At 46.7% G+C, this 15545-nt stretch overlaps 1 protein-coding gene across 1 annotated transcript in view; it reads right to left on the minus strand.

The window, feature by feature from the left end:
- TMEM132C (transmembrane protein 132C) overlaps positions 1–15545 on the minus strand; it is a 165989-nt gene that overhangs the window by 12451 nt on the left and 137993 nt on the right. Inside the window, exon 5 of the mRNA XM_058036794.1 lies at positions 7558–7701. Coding sequence (XP_057892777.1) covers positions 7558–7701 — 144 coding nt within the window. The remainder of the gene's footprint in view (positions 1–7557; positions 7702–15545) is intronic.

Here is a 15545-nt window from a genome sequence, read left to right on the forward strand (position 1 = left end):
AGTTATTCAGGGCAGGCTTGGTTCTGTTCTCCTGGATGGAAACACACGGCTGCTGGGGACAACCAAAGGCAGTGGCACATGGAGCCATGGAGGAAGGATAGAAAGCAGATTTTTTTAAAAAATGTGTCATGTTAGAACTCAAATATTTTTTTTAATTAAAAAGGTATATTTGTTGAAGAGTTTTTGACAGACAGAAGTGCTTTTCTGCTTTCCTCCAGGCTTTTGCCAACATTCTGGAAGGTCAGCGAGCAGTGCAGGGACAATCCCCCAGCTCTGGGTCCTGCCACTCCAGGCCAAGAAAGTTTCTAACAGTGGCTGGAGACTGTGAGCCCTGATGTGTCTCTCATCTCCTGTAGTATTTATGCTTTACTATGAAAACATCCTCCCTCTGAAAGTGCTTTTTATCTCTGCCATCAGAAGAAGTGAGCAATGATGAAGGGAAAGCCTGCTCAGCCACCACCTTTAAGTGATTGGGTTTTTTCTTTCCTGCTTAGCAGATCAGCAAGAAGTTTTGCATTTTAAAGAGCTCTCTGATGCTATTTCAGCAGTTTCTTTCATTATTAAGCTGCATTCAGCTACTTTTCCCTTTTTTCTATTTTCCTAGCTTCTTTCTCCAGATTAAAAGTAAAATAAAGAAGCAGACAGCAAAGCCAGGGCTAAGCACAGTTCCCTGGAGGCCTCCTCTTTGTCTTTTCCCTGGCATTATATTTTTGTGCCCCCTTGTAACAAAGGCCATTGCCTTTCCAGATGACTTGGACAGATTCTCTCTGCAACAAATCACATTTTATTGAGCTGACAGAGGAAACTGCTGCCTGGAAATGAAGAGAGCCCCTCCTGGATGGTACCTGTGGCACTCTGATCTGGAGAGGCAGTCACAGATGGGCTGCAGTGAATGTAAAGGACATTTCTGGAACTGTCACCAGGCCAGTGCAGAACCCCTGGGTGTCCCCTCACTTCCCCATTTCAGATGAAGCTTTGATCCCACCCTGGCTCTGTCCTGCAGGAGCTGCTGGAGGTCACACAAAGGGTGTGACAAGGACACACAGCCAGGCAGGGGCTGCTGGCACCTCTGGGGAACACTGGGTTTGCCAGGTTAAATCCCACTACAGACTCCTGAGAAATCTCCCCTCAATTACAGGCAGTTTTAGAGAGACAAATTTCACGTCAAACACAGGCTAAGGGATCTTTCCTTTCAAAGGATGGAGAACTCAAGGCACTGGTTTGGGTCTGTGGTACACAGGAGTGGAAAGGATGACAAGTGTAAAACCTAAAATTCAATGAGTGGTTGCTCATGTGAGCCTGCTCTAGTCCAAGCTGCTTTATTCCCCAGTGGTTTTCAGCTCTGGAGATACCAGCCCAGTTCAGAAGGACAGAAAGAGAAGTTTTCAGTGCAGCAATGCTCTCAGGTTTATGGAGACTGACAAACTGGGAAGCACCAGTGCATTTTCTAGGTGGCTGTGTGGTTTTAGGACTGAAATGGGGAGATGTGGTTACAGCAGATGTCCTGCTTGTATTCATTAGGTTCAGATCTTGCATTTTTGTCTGTAAACCCATTTACCCATTTCTGTTATACTAATGTAAATGTTGCTAACATATTCAAAGGTTACATAAATGTTTAAATATTTATGACAGCACTTCTGTGAGCAGAGAGCTTTTTCCAGTGCCTCTTACAGGAATCTCAATTTCAGTGAAAAAAAAAAATAAATTACAGGATAATCAGCAAAGAATAGTGGTGTTCAGCACTTTTCATCCTTGTGTTCAGCTCATGCCATCCCTCTGGCACGCCAGGAAGGCACCTGGAGCCCATCAGGTCAGGCTCTGGGAGCAGCCACTCATTGCACTAAGGAGCACAGAGCACCAGGATCACTCATTCACACAGACTAACACGGCATTTACAGGAATTATTAGGCTGTGATAATTCCATACACTTTGGATATTCATGTCCTTGCTATAGAATTTCTCCCAAGATTTCTTTTTAACAAGGTGCTCTGCAGAAAGGGAATTATCCTCCAATAAATTCTCCAGGTTTTGAAAGAGGGACTCTGTGTGGCTGCCCAGCCTTGATTCCAATTAAACACCACGGTCTCACACAAAGGAAATCCTCTGCTACAGGAACATTAGGCTTCCTAAGAAGGATTTCAATGCCTGGCTGCATAATCCTGAATAATCAGTAACCTAGTGGAAAACTGAAGCTGTCTCAAGGCCCATGTACTCATTTTTTCAAATTAAACTCTTTAAGTCTGCTAAAAGTTAAAGCTTCAGACCTGAGCTCTTCCATGCTATTATTTACAGCTTTGTGGCCACGTCAGAGCAGCCTTGAATGGAAACCTCCATTGCAGGAGCTGCTAATTGCTGCAGTGGCTGCATTTCAGGGCCAGCCCTGGCTGCCAGGGATGCAGCTGAGGCTCAGGAGGGGCAGCCAGAGCTGCCTCCAGCAGCACAGGGCACACACAGCCCTGCAGCATGGCAAACCTGAGCACTGCGAGGGCTTGGTTTGCTCACATCACTGCAAGAGCCCTTTCCACCTGTGACCCCCCAAAGAATGAGTCTGTTGGGTGGGACAGCTGAGAACAATTCCCAGTGTGGCACAGGGAGCAGGGCAGCACTGCCTGCATGGGCTGGTTCCAGCTGCACCCCTGAGAATGAGCAGCCTGCAGCTCTCAGAGGCACCCAGGGCTGGGGGCTGGAGGGGCTGGGTGCTGCTGGGAGCTGCACTCCACAGAGTGGGGCCAGTGCTCAGGACAGGTGACACAGACCCATCAGTAACAGATCAGTAACACAGACCCATCAGTAACAGATCAGTAACACAGATCAGTAACACAGATCCATCCCAGAGTGGATCCAGCCCTCAGGACAGATGACACAGATCCATCAGTAACACAGATCCATCAGTAACAGATCAGTAACACAGATCCATCAGTAATACAGACCCATCAGTAACAATCAGTAACACAGATCCATCCCAGAGTGGATCCAGTGCTCAGGACAGATGACACAGATCCATCAGTAACACAGATCAGTAACACAGATCCATCAGTAACACAGACCCATCAGTAACACAGATCCATCCCAGAGTGGATCCAGCCCTCAGGACAGATGACACAGATCCATCAGTAACACAGATCAGTAACACAGATCCATCAGTAACACAGACCCATCCCAGAGTGGATCCAGTGCTCAGGGCAGATGACACAGATCCATCAGTAACACAGATCAGTAACAGATCAGTAACACAGACCCATCAGTAACACAGACCCATCAGTAACACAGATCCATCAGTAACACAGATCCATCAGTAACACAGATCCATCAGTAACACAGATCAGTAACAGATCAGTAACACAGATCCATCAGTAACACAGATCCATCAGTAACACAGATCCATCAGTAACACAGATCCATCCCAGAGTGGATCCAGTGCTCAGGACAGATAACACAGACCCATCAGTAACAGATCAGTAACACAGATCCATCCCAGAGTGGATCCAGCCCTCAGGACAGATAACACAGATCCATCAGTAACACAGATCAGTAACACAGACCCATCAGTAACACACATCCATCAGTAACACAGATCCATCCCAGAGTGGATCCTGTGCTCAGGACAGATAACACAGATCCATCAGTAACAGATCAGTAACACAGATCCATCCCAGAGTGGATCCAGCCCCCAGGCCAGGCTCCCAGCACCATTTGCCAGCACAAGGACGGAGCCCCAGCCCTGCAGAGCAGAGCCAACACCAGGGCTGTGCTCTGGGTGCACTCTGGGCTCTCTCTGCTGAGCAGGGGCTGCACTTTCAGTATCAGCAGCCAGATTAGCAAAACTGAGCAGAAAGCCCCCAAAGCAAGAGAGCTTTTCTCAGGGCAAAGGCTGTACATTATCTAATCTCATTAGAGAGATTTCAGAGGCAGCCTTGCAGAGCAGCAGCAGTACATTTAACTAACTGAATATCATTCACCACGACAGAACCGAGAGAGTAAAAGGGGCACAGAATGCCAGCTGGGACTGGAGGGCATCTCTCTGCTCCTCAGTGCCCAGCTTCTGAGGCTGAGCTGTGCTGTGCTGAGCCACAGGAGCTCCTGCAGCTCCCATCATCACAGAACCCGAATCTGCCTTGCTCTGTGCACTCTCCAGTCAAGCAATTTCTGGAAATGGGGACAAGCAGAGGCCTTGGCTCCTGCTCACTGGGGATGTGGCAGCCCACATTTGCAGCATGGCCCCAGATATCCTGCTTGGCAAGGCAGGATCCCAGGGTGGAATCACTTTTAATTCCATCTCACAGTTTGGGCAGTGGTTGTGCATTTCCATCACAGTGTTTGTCATTTCTTAAATCAGTGTGTATCCACAATGCACAGATCCACAGTGAGTAAACTACAACCAGGGGCAGAAAAGCAAAGCAGAACCAAACTATCCTCTCCTCTGACTGTGTTGCTCAGGTCTGGAGCAAACTGACCATCCTCCCATCACACCTGGCACTGGACTGGTGTGGTTTCTCCCATTTCCTTTCCCAGACTTTGTGTTGGAGCTTTGGAGGTGACTCTGAAGCACTTTCTGTGGAACTTCAGGAGCTGTTGCTGTGATTTTTCACTTGGCTCTCCATCCCCAGTGCAGGCAGGCAGCTGGGTGATGGCACAAGGAAAGGGAGGGAAGTCTGCAAGGATATGGTTTAGCAGTTTCTGCAAGGATATGGTTTAGCAATTTCTGCAAGGATATAGTTTAGCAGTTTCTTCAGCTGCCCCTGAAATTCCTGCCTGTGATGTGATGGCAAGGCATTTACAGCTTCCATTGTGAATGTACCTCAGTCCATGCCCATTCTGAGTTTCAGTTTGCACAGAGGCTGGCTGCTGGGCTGCTGCTGCCCACTCCTGACAGAACAGCTCCTGTGGCAGCTCCAGGCACTGCTGCCCTGGTGATCTGCTGGCATCTGACAGAAGGGTGTGGTAAAGCTTCATTTCTAGTAACTCCTCTCAAGTTCTGCTGCTCTGCTGAGTACATTGATCCCAGAAATCACAGCACTATGGGAGTATGGAGGAGGGCAAGGAGGTGGAGGTTCCATTTGTTATCCTGTTCAGAATATAACATAGCACATTTGCCAGAAGAGAAACCTTCAAAGTCATGGGGCTTCAGAGCAGCAAAACAATGGCATTTCCATGCTGTGACTTTCTCCCCTGTTCTAAAGGTGTTCAGTTTGACACAAGTGACTCTGTGTTCACACAGCATCAGAAGGGAAGGAGCAGCCAACAGAGAAGCAGGTTGCTGGCCTGGACTCACAGAGATGCTGCAGTGTCACAGACATCTTTTATGGAAAATCTTTTCCTTAGGATTTTTCCTCCTGAGAAGCTGAGAGGCCTCAGGAACAAAATGCAAACAATGGTTATCTGCTGCTGTGGAATGCAACAGGTGCATCTGGGATGGGGCTCATGTGGGTGTTTGTAATTAATGGCCAATCACACTCAGCTGGCTTGGACCTTTGTTATCATTCCTTTCTATTCTTAGCTTGGCTAGCCTTCTGATGAAACCTTTTCTTCTATTCTTTTAGTATAGTTTTAATGTAATATATATAATAAAATAATAAATCAGCCCTCTGAACCATGGAGTCAGATCCTCATCTCTTCCCTCATCCAAGAACCCCTGTGAGCACTGTCACATGCTGGCCTGGCCTCACAGAGATGGAGCTGCTGCTGTGCCAGGGCTTTCAGGTTATTTGGAGTGTGGTCAGTGGGAACTGCACTGGAGCTCCTCAGCTACTGAGCACAAAGCTCAAACCCTCAGGGCAGGGGATGTTGTGTTCCTCACACAGGAACCACACCTGTTCTGCAGGAGCCTGAGCAGGGTTTGCTCCTGAGCAAAGGGCACAAAACACCAGCAAAAGCAGCAAAACCCACCTGAGCTGAGCAGATGGCAAGGAGCCCCTGCATGCAACTGCAATTGCCATTAATGCATCCAGACAGATGGATCCTATTGGTAAATTCCAGCTTGGCGAAATAAAATTTGGCTTTTGCTTCCTTTTTAGTGCCATAATAAATTTTGTGTCCACTTTTAAAAGGTTGGACCACTGTGTGAAGGTCTAGAGCACTCAAAGGCATTTAAAGTTCATGAAATCAGCTGTAAATTTGGAAATAAAGACTGGGAACTATGAGACAATAAAAGAAGTAAAAGGAGTAGCAGTCAGCACATTTAAACTGTGCATTGAGCTGCCCTGGGACCATGAGGATCACTGGGAAACTCTTCCCTGCTATTTGCAGATAGATCCTAAACTCAGATTTCCACTGGGTTCTGTCACTGAGAACAATGTAACTCAGCCCAAGTGAAGTAAAAATTAATATAAATAAGCTTTGAGCTGATGGCCAATTGCTGGGCAGGAGCATTACCTTTAAGCTCTTTACATGAACCACACAAAGGACATTTATTTGCTAACTAAATATTACAGGCCAAGAGCAGACAGGCACTGAGCATCTTCAGCTTCTGGCCTCAAACCTGCCAGGTTTGGCTGAACCCAAACTACCAGAAATTCCACACAACAAAAATATCTGCCTGAACCTCTAGATGATAATATGAGTAAGTATTAAATAGCTCTCAATAGCTCTCATCAAAAACTCATTTTTTCCCCTAAGTTTGTGGTTTAAGGTAATCTACAGGCTTCATATGAGCTGTAAACGCATGCACACAGCCCTTGTACCATGGGCTCTGCCCAAAACACAAAATTCATGAAGACTGGATTTTATTTTTCAGCAGAAAGGTTACTCCCAACAAGGTCTCTACACCAGGATTTCACAGAGCAAGATATTTCTAAAGAATTGAACATAAAAGCTTGATGGAGAATTTCAAAATGAATTAAGGATGAAAGGCCTCTGTGCTCATTTGAAGCTTTCTGAGTGCTTTTAAAATCTGAACCAATTGAAGATGTCAATTTGCCTTGAACCCCAAACCACTTCCCCACATAAAGAAAGAAATTTTGTGGAAACAAGAACATTCTAGATGGAAAAAAAAAATTAAAAAGCCTTTTCTCCTTAATGATGAGATGAGCAAAGCTTTTTGTTCCAAGCACTTCATGGAGCTGTGCTCTCCAGCCAGCTGTATGTTTTACAGCAGCGGGCACTCGTGCCACAGCCACATCCCTCCAGAGGTTCTGCACATATTCCAAACACACAGGAGGCACCTTCTCCCACCATGTGAGCAATTCCCAACCAGCCCTGAAGAGAGAGAAATTACACCTGAAAATGTCCCTGCCTGATCCCAGTAAATGCTGTGTTAACCTCCAGTTATTTGTTCCACTTCAGCCTCAGAGTGCCCCAGGCAGGGGAGGCTCCTGCAGCCACTCAGAATGTTCTGGTGCTGCAAACATCCTTGGAAGGAGCCCTTTTAGTGCAGGTAAATTATTTCTGCAGAAAATAAGAGAGGAGCACAGCAGGGTCCCAAGTGCTAATGAAAGGACAGGGTGCTTCAGGAAAACATTCTTCCCAAACAAATGGCTGGAGAGCTGCAGCAGCCCAGGCTGTTTCCCTTTTCCCTGCGAAATGTGAAAGCCCAGGAGCCACTGGGTGGCAGGAACTTACTTTGATGACGTCCTCCCCAGAGGATTTGCACTCCACAGACTCAGAGATGTCTGTCACAGCACTGTTCTCCTCGATGGACACCACCTTGATGGGCACTGCCACCGTCCTGCCCGTCAGGATGGCCGTGTTCAGGATCTCTGTGTCCTGCGCGAAACAAAGCACAGCACTGCTCACACCAGCCTGGCTGAAAATCCCTGTTCATCCCCCGAGAGCACAGCACTGCTCACACCAGCTCTGGGGGGCTGAAAATCCCTGTTCATCCCCAGAGAGCACAGCACTGCTCACACCAGCCTGGCTGAAAATCTCTGTTCATCCCCAGAGAGCACAGCACTGCGCACACCAGCTCTGGGGGGCTGAAGATCTCAGTTCACTCCCAGAGAGCACAGCACTGCTCACACCAGCCTGGCTGAAGATCTCTGTTCATCCCCAGAGAGCTGCAGCCTGGTGAAAGGCAATGAAACCCCAGCCCTGTCTGATCTGCTAAATAAACACCCAGCACTCTGTTCAACAGCACCATTCTCTAAACTCAGGTCAGGCACACTCCACAGGTATCATCTGCTTTTCAGATATGAAGGGTTATTCCCAATATTCATCTTCCAACATGTGATTTCAGAGTTTTTACTAATGTAGGCTTGACTGGCAATCACTTCTCAACCCTGCTCTTCATTTATCACTTTATAATACGAAGGCTTTTGATATCAGCTGCAGAAGAAAAGGGAAATGCTGTCCAGGAGTGACACCAAAAGGGGACAGCCTGCTGCCTTGGGGTAAGGATAAAAGAGCCTCCAAAGTAAAAATGAATCCAAGCCCACTGCAGAGACGGGGCCTCTCCGTGAACTTTGTGTCTGGAACTGTTTCAAGATTATTTAATTTCCTCTGATATGGCCAATGAAGCAATGTAAGGAATCCAGAAGGAGTCAGTGATGCTGTTAACTGCAGGGGAAATAACAAGGAAATTTGAAGTCTGAGCTGGGGCTGTGGCACATAAAAGCCTTTCCATGCACCATCGACCAGGCTGACACTTGGAACTCCTCAACTATGTCAGCATCACTGTATTCCCAAGATTCCCATGCAGGAAAAACTTCAAAGTTTTCTCCAACTTTTCAGCTTTCAATGCAAAGTGAATAAAATATTCAGCAAATTCCTCAGCACTCAAGTCATGAGGACTGCAGCCACTGATGTCAACAGCAGCAAAATGGGGCACTGACACTGTTGATACTGTTTTCAATTCAAGTTCAGCGAGTCTGAAATTTAGGTCACATTTCCTTTTCATCTGGCACCTTGTTATTTCTCAGGTTCTCCTGCAGCTCTGTTAGGAAATCCCATCAAACTTAAAAGGAGATGCTCAAAAGGAATGTTGACTGTTCTAGAAAGGGAAGAACCCTGAATGATTCCTACTGCAGCACGAGAGATGCCCAGCACTGGGAGGGCACTGGTGCCCACCCAGCCTCAGCCCTGAGCAGAGATGGAAGCCTCTTGCCTTCCCCTGCCCTGGAAGCAGCCACAACTCATGGCTATTACACAGATTAAGAAAGACTGATGTATAAGCAATTCATATATTGCACACTGTACTAAAAGCAATTTTCAGCTCTGCCACTTCCCTTCCCCAAGCTCCAAGTGCCCTGTGATAGTTAAAACAAACCAGAAAAAGAGAGCAAGGAGCAAAGCCTGGATTTTATTGTGTTTTTTGTTTAGAACTAAAATAGAGAAGCGTGTATCCCCCATCCCTGGATGTGGAAAAGCCTTGTGGCACAACTGCTGCTGCTCTGTGTTCCCTTCATATTGCTGAATAAAGCCAAAGGCAACCCAGGGAGAATCACCACAAACCTGACAGAAAACTGAACAGCACAGGAAACAACCACAGCCCAAACTCCCCAGAGGCTGAACTGGAACACATCAAATCAAAGGAGCCCAAGCAGACTCTGTCTGTCTGTCTGTCTGTCCATGAGCACCCAGATTTGCTTCCCTGCATTCTCCCACCCCCTGAACATCCTCTGACAAGCACAAATCCCATCCCCAAGGACGAGGACCAGGACAATTCTTTTCCATCAGCAGCAGAACTGGGGCTCCTGGGTCTCATTTTCCAATGCAATATCCTGCCCTGACTGCAGGCTAATCCAGGAGTACACAGACAGCATTCCTAAGAAACTTTCAGAGAGACTACAAATTCATTTAAAATGAAGGCACTTTTCAAAATCACAATATCTTGGCCATTTCCACATTCTTTAATTTTTAAAATCCCCCAAGAACTAATCTACTTTCTGTGCAGGCAGCAAGTAGACTTTAAAAATGAAATTTATTTTATGTGACAAAAAAATTGGAAGCATCTGATAGCAGTGTTTGGACTTGTTCCCCAAGAAATTCAAAGATGAGGGAAGTAGAGTAAATTGAAAAAGCACACAAGGAAGATGCACTGTAAGTCAGCACCAATATCCAGGTCAGAAAGAAGTTCCTGTGAGTGAATTGCAAACTCTAAAAAAGCCAGGGCTGGCACTTGCACAGCTGAGACAGAGCTACACAGATAATCCTATGGAAACAAGGGAGATCCTGGCTTTGGAACTGTCTTGGCAGCACAACGCCCAAATCCCAACAACATCTGACTTCCACTGCAGAGGCTGAGCTGCCTTTCCTGCCTGAAGAGCATCTGCAAACTGTCAGGAAGGTTCTTTCTGTTACCAGGGCATCCCTTCAATGGATACAACATGTGAAGGAAATAATTACTGTTTAAACACATTTCATTAACAAATAGTATAATTAAAGAACAAATTTCCCTCTAATGATTAGAGGAAAACTCTAGTGGCTAGGCTCAAGGAGGTATCAAAGGAGATATCTGAGAGCAAATAATTGGATTTTGTGTGTAAGAAATTACTTTAGAATGTATTGACAGAATTTGATGCAAACCCACCACTGTGCAGGAGATCTCCAAGCGTTCCTCCTCGAGCTGCTTTTACAGCTCAGAGCACCACAAAGCTCCTCTCATGCTCTGGCCATGCCTGGGTCAGGTTTATTTGGATGAAGCCACCAGCAGCAGCACTCCCTTCCACAGCTGCAGCCACTGTGCTGCTCACAGCAAACTCTGCAGGGCTGCTTTGCACTAAAATCACCTCTTTCTTAGCAAGGGGACAGAACTCCCCAAAGCAAACGTGCTCTAGGCACCCCCAGGGCTGACTCTGCAGCCATCTCACCTTTTATCCCAGCCCTTTTCAGTCAGGGAACCTGCACTGAGGGCAGTGGGAGCTCCGCACACAGAGCAGGAACACAAAGTGCTGCTTGGGCTGAGCTGAAGAGCAAACCTGATGTTCATCCAAGCTCTGGGTTGTAAGAAGGCAAAGCATTCAGCCATGACTGATTCAGGAACTAATTCAACATTAAATTGTGGCAGAATGAGGAAGCAAAGTGACAGCTGTTTAATTAAACTCCAAATCCGATTAGATGGTGTTATCAAGAGAAATCCATGGCAGCCTGAGGTCATGAGAATGGTCCAGCGTGCAGGCTGGAAACTCTGAGAGTGGAGTCTCCCAGGATGATGTTAACTGTGGCTCAGCATTCAGATCTGTCCCTCCCACAGGCACAGCACCTCAGCAGTGACAGACCTGTGGCACAGACCTGGAGGACTGACACACAAACCCAGCCATGCTTTGATAGGGAGAGTGGCCTGGAGGGATGTGGGAAAGGGCACTCGGGCACTGCCAACCTTAAAATGAACCCTGCAGTTGTCTCACAGACAAGCACAGTGCCAGGGAGACAAAGGGCTGCAGTGGGACAGAGCCCACCCAGGGGCTGCAGTGGGGACAAAGCCCACCCAGGGGCTGGGCTGTGCTCCCACCGAGGCTCCCATCCCTGAGGAACACTGACACTTGCCAGAGGAGATGTAGGAGATCTGAAGTGCCCACACCAGCTGCAAACACCCCAGACAGCTGTGGGGCTGGTGTGCGAGCACAGTGGGTGTGGGCTCAGTCATTAATGCTGCTGAGATTACAGCTGATTAAGGAAACAACACTGGCAGGCAGCAGACTGTGCTTATCCCCATAATCCCAGATTAACAGTAAATTATACATTGTGCTTTCTGCCAGCTGGGCCCTCTGACACCCACACACCCTGGGTGCAGGAGGGGAAGGAATTCTGCTCTGGGAATTCTCTTCCACTTGATTCCAATACCATTGGCCCAGCACACCTCAGTCCTGCTCTTCATTTATCACTTTATAATACAAGGGCTTTCATTTCATGAGTAATGTCAGCTGCAGGAGAAATGGAGAGATGCTGTCCAGGAGTGACACCAACAGCCTGCTTCCTTAACAGCATCCTCAGTCTCCAAATGTGGAGAATCCAGCTCTCCATGGCTGGAGCTTGAACCCAGGTTTCTCCCTGACTCTGAGCTGCAGGACTTGCAGCTGGGATCCAGGTTACTCCCCGACTCTGAGGTCCACTCTGCAAAGGAAAATGTCAGCTAAGGAACTAATTACTTGTGGAGAAAAACCAGGCCATTCCAAATCTACATAAGATGGGGCTCTCAGCAGCTTCTCCTGGGCTGGAGCCCTGCCAGAACACAGGGCAGCTTCCTGGGGCCAGGAGCAGAGAAAGCAGAGCTGGGATGGGAACTCTGTGGGCCCAGCTCAATCCTCCCTGTGGCTTTTGTGGACAGTGTAATTTATGATCAAGTTCTGAGTGTCTCTTCAGAATAGGAACTCAGTGTTCTGCAAATGCAATGCCCTTTTCATCAAGGATCCTGTCTCTGCTCAGTCTCCACATTAAGATAAATCTTAATTACTGGCCCCCTACATTAGCAACAAACCATTCAGTTCTCTTCCCTGCTTGCAGAGTTTTCAAATACCCTGCTGGTGGAATTTCTGAGTCCTGATAAATTACACTCTGCAGACAGAAAAGGGGGATGCAGAATATATTAAGAGACAGGGATGCAGAGAAATATCTCTGGATCCTTGGATGACTAATCCCCACTTTCCCTCAGTGAATCCATCCTGTTAGCATCCAGACGTGCAGGAGGGAGCATCACCCATGATTACTTTGATTCAGCAGATGCAGACTGTGTTGCTAAATGGAATTCTATCATCTGTCACAGTGAGCATCCCTTGCAAAGGAAGAAGGGACTGGAGCACCTCATTGCTTGGTTCTGCCTGCAGGTGGTGACAGGCAAGGCTGGCACTGACCCAGGGCCAGGGACAGAGCTCTGGGCTCTACCCACGTTATTGTGACAGCAGGAGTTTTGTAATTGTGAACAAAAATAAAATCCTATCAGCATTCCATGTGAAAACGCCAGAAATGGTTCTGGCCAGCAGGGAAGCAGCAATGGGCACACCCTGGGTTAGGACCTTTCCCAAAGGGACAAATCCTGAGAAATTCTGCTGTAAATTCTGCTGGGAATGCCCCTCGTGCAGAGCTGATGGGAAAGGAATCATCCTGGCAGCCAGGGCAGCGTTCTGTCCCTGCTGAGGGGGACAGCAGCCCTTGTCTCATCTCCAGCTCTGCAGCCAGGGGAACAAAGAACACGAGCAGCCAGCAGGTCCAGAGAGGCAGGAACACAGAACCCAGAACTACAGAAACACAGAACCCAGAACCACAGAGACACAGAACTACAGAAACACAGAACCCAGAAACACAGAACCCAGAACCACAGAGACACAGAACTACAGAACCACAGAACCCAGAAACACAGAGACACAGAACTACAGAACCAGAGAACACAGAACCACAGAGACACAGAACCCAGAACCAGAGAACACAGAACCAGAGAACACAGAACCAGAGAACCCAGAACCACAAAATCCAGAACCACAGAACCCCAGAACCCCAAAATCCAGAACCACAGAACCCAGAACCACAGAGACACAGAGCTACAGAACCAGAGAACACAGAACCAGAGAACCCAGAACCACAGAACCACGATGCCTCTGAAGCTCCTGCCACTTCTTCCACGTCTGAACAACTGAGAATCAAATTCAGATTTCTTTTAACAAATTGGTTTCAGAAGTAAATATTTACTTCACTGTGTTTGTTATACTAACTTTATCATATGCAGTTCATAAAACCAATTCAAAACTTAATTTTGGAGCTGTATGAGTTTGCCACAGGCACTGAGACTAACCAGGAAATCTTATTTCCTCTCCCTTGTGAAATAAGGATCTAAGCACTTGCATTAATATTTCTACCAGTAAAGTTCCCCTGCCTGAATGTGAATCCATTATTTCTCTAAAAGCAGCCCCATCCTGGCTCCATGTGCCAGTGCTGAGCAGAGACTGAGGTGAGATTTTCTGCAGCAAGAGCACCCAGATCAGCTGAACCCCAGCACACCTGGGGGGACTCCTGAGGATTCTCTGCCTTGCTGGAGCTGGGGCACCCAATCCCACCAGGAACAGCTCAAATATTAAATAATGAAATAAAATTAAATATGGAAAACCAACTATTACACCAAAGCTGCTTTCTGTTGAGTGAACAGCCATGCCAGGGTTCAGTGGCCAGTCTGCATTTTGCAAAGAGAGATGGCATTTCCTGCTGGGTGGAGGAAGGGTCTGGAACTGGAAAGGACTTCAAAGGAAACAATTCTGGAACCCATTAAAACTTAACAAAAACCTTTCAGGACAACTGCAGGAGATGGGAAACAGAACCCTGCATTTCATCTTCCTGTAAGCACTTAAAATATAGAATAAGGACATAAAAGTGACTGGAGAAGATGAGAAGCAGAATCCTACATTTTAATTCTCCAAGCATACACCTAAACTAAAAAAAACCCCCAGATTTTTTAGAAGTTGCTTATCTGTAACACAGGAAACTACCTGCTCCTCTTTGTGCCATTTCAGTCCTCACTTTCAATATTTAACTAAATTGACTCAGAAATGAAAGCACTTACATAGGAAACATTATCTAGAGAGAAAAAATTGTAGTTGTGGCTGGAAATGTGAGTGATTACCTGAGATATTCCAACTCCAGCACCACAACTGGCTCTTTTTAGCATAGGAAATGGGGACAGATGAAAATGAGTGAAGTGGCAGGTTAAAAGCCCTTATTTTGAGCCCAACACACTTGAGAACCATTGCTGCTGCTGCTTCAGAGCACTGCTGCTCACGGACCCAAGTACACTTGCAGGTACTTCTGAGCACACTTACACTCGATAAAACAAGCAATAAATTGTCCTAAGTTCTCTTGAAAACTTCTGTTTTCATGCATTTATGCAGGGCATGAATTAAACACATTTAATTTCTGGCAGATGTATGAAAACACCTGCAGCATGTAGCCATACACAGAATTTTCATCAGCTGAGCACCCTCAGACACGTGCTTGGGAAACTGAGTGCAGGAAACACATGAAGAGCATTGACTTGAGGCTGTGAGGGTGATCCGAGCTCTGCCACTGAGCTGAAGGAATTTTAAATGCTTCATGCACTTCAAGGATGAGGTCCCAAGGACAATTTCTTGTTTTAAAGAACTGGGGTGACACAGGGATGGTTTTTATGGCTGCTATGGAGGTTGTGAACTCGTTTTATTTGGGTAGATTAATATGCCATGGATTAATAATGAGCTGCTTTCTCCTTCTCATAGACAGAGCTGATGTCCTGCAAGCCCCTGAACTCCTCAGTTCTTGGCTGTGCACTTGCTGAAGTCTGGGGATGTCAGAGCCTCATTCAAACCACAGTGGAAGTGAAGCAGGCAGCTTCTGCTTCAGTATTTCACTTTCATTTACCCTGGTTTGAAATCAGCAAGAGGAATTTTCTACTTGCTCCTTTCTTATTCTGGCTGTACAGTTTCAATTTTTGATAAGCAAAATCTGTAACAAAACCACCACAAACTCTTTAAAAAGTGGCCATAAAAATGCAGAAAATAGTCATTATTATTTCCTATCCTTGCACCTAGATTATTTTTCCTTTTCAAATAATTTATTGATGTCACTGACTTCACAGCAGCAAAGCACACAGAGGGCATGACCAAGATTATTGCATTAATGGGAGCAGATACTGTACAGACATCAGGAACTCACTG

The sequence above is a fragment of the Melospiza georgiana genome, chromosome 18 (genome assembly GCF_028018845.1).
Source record: "Melospiza georgiana isolate bMelGeo1 chromosome 18, bMelGeo1.pri, whole genome shotgun sequence".
In the NCBI taxonomy this organism is placed as follows: Eukaryota; Metazoa; Chordata; class Aves; order Passeriformes; family Passerellidae; genus Melospiza; species Melospiza georgiana.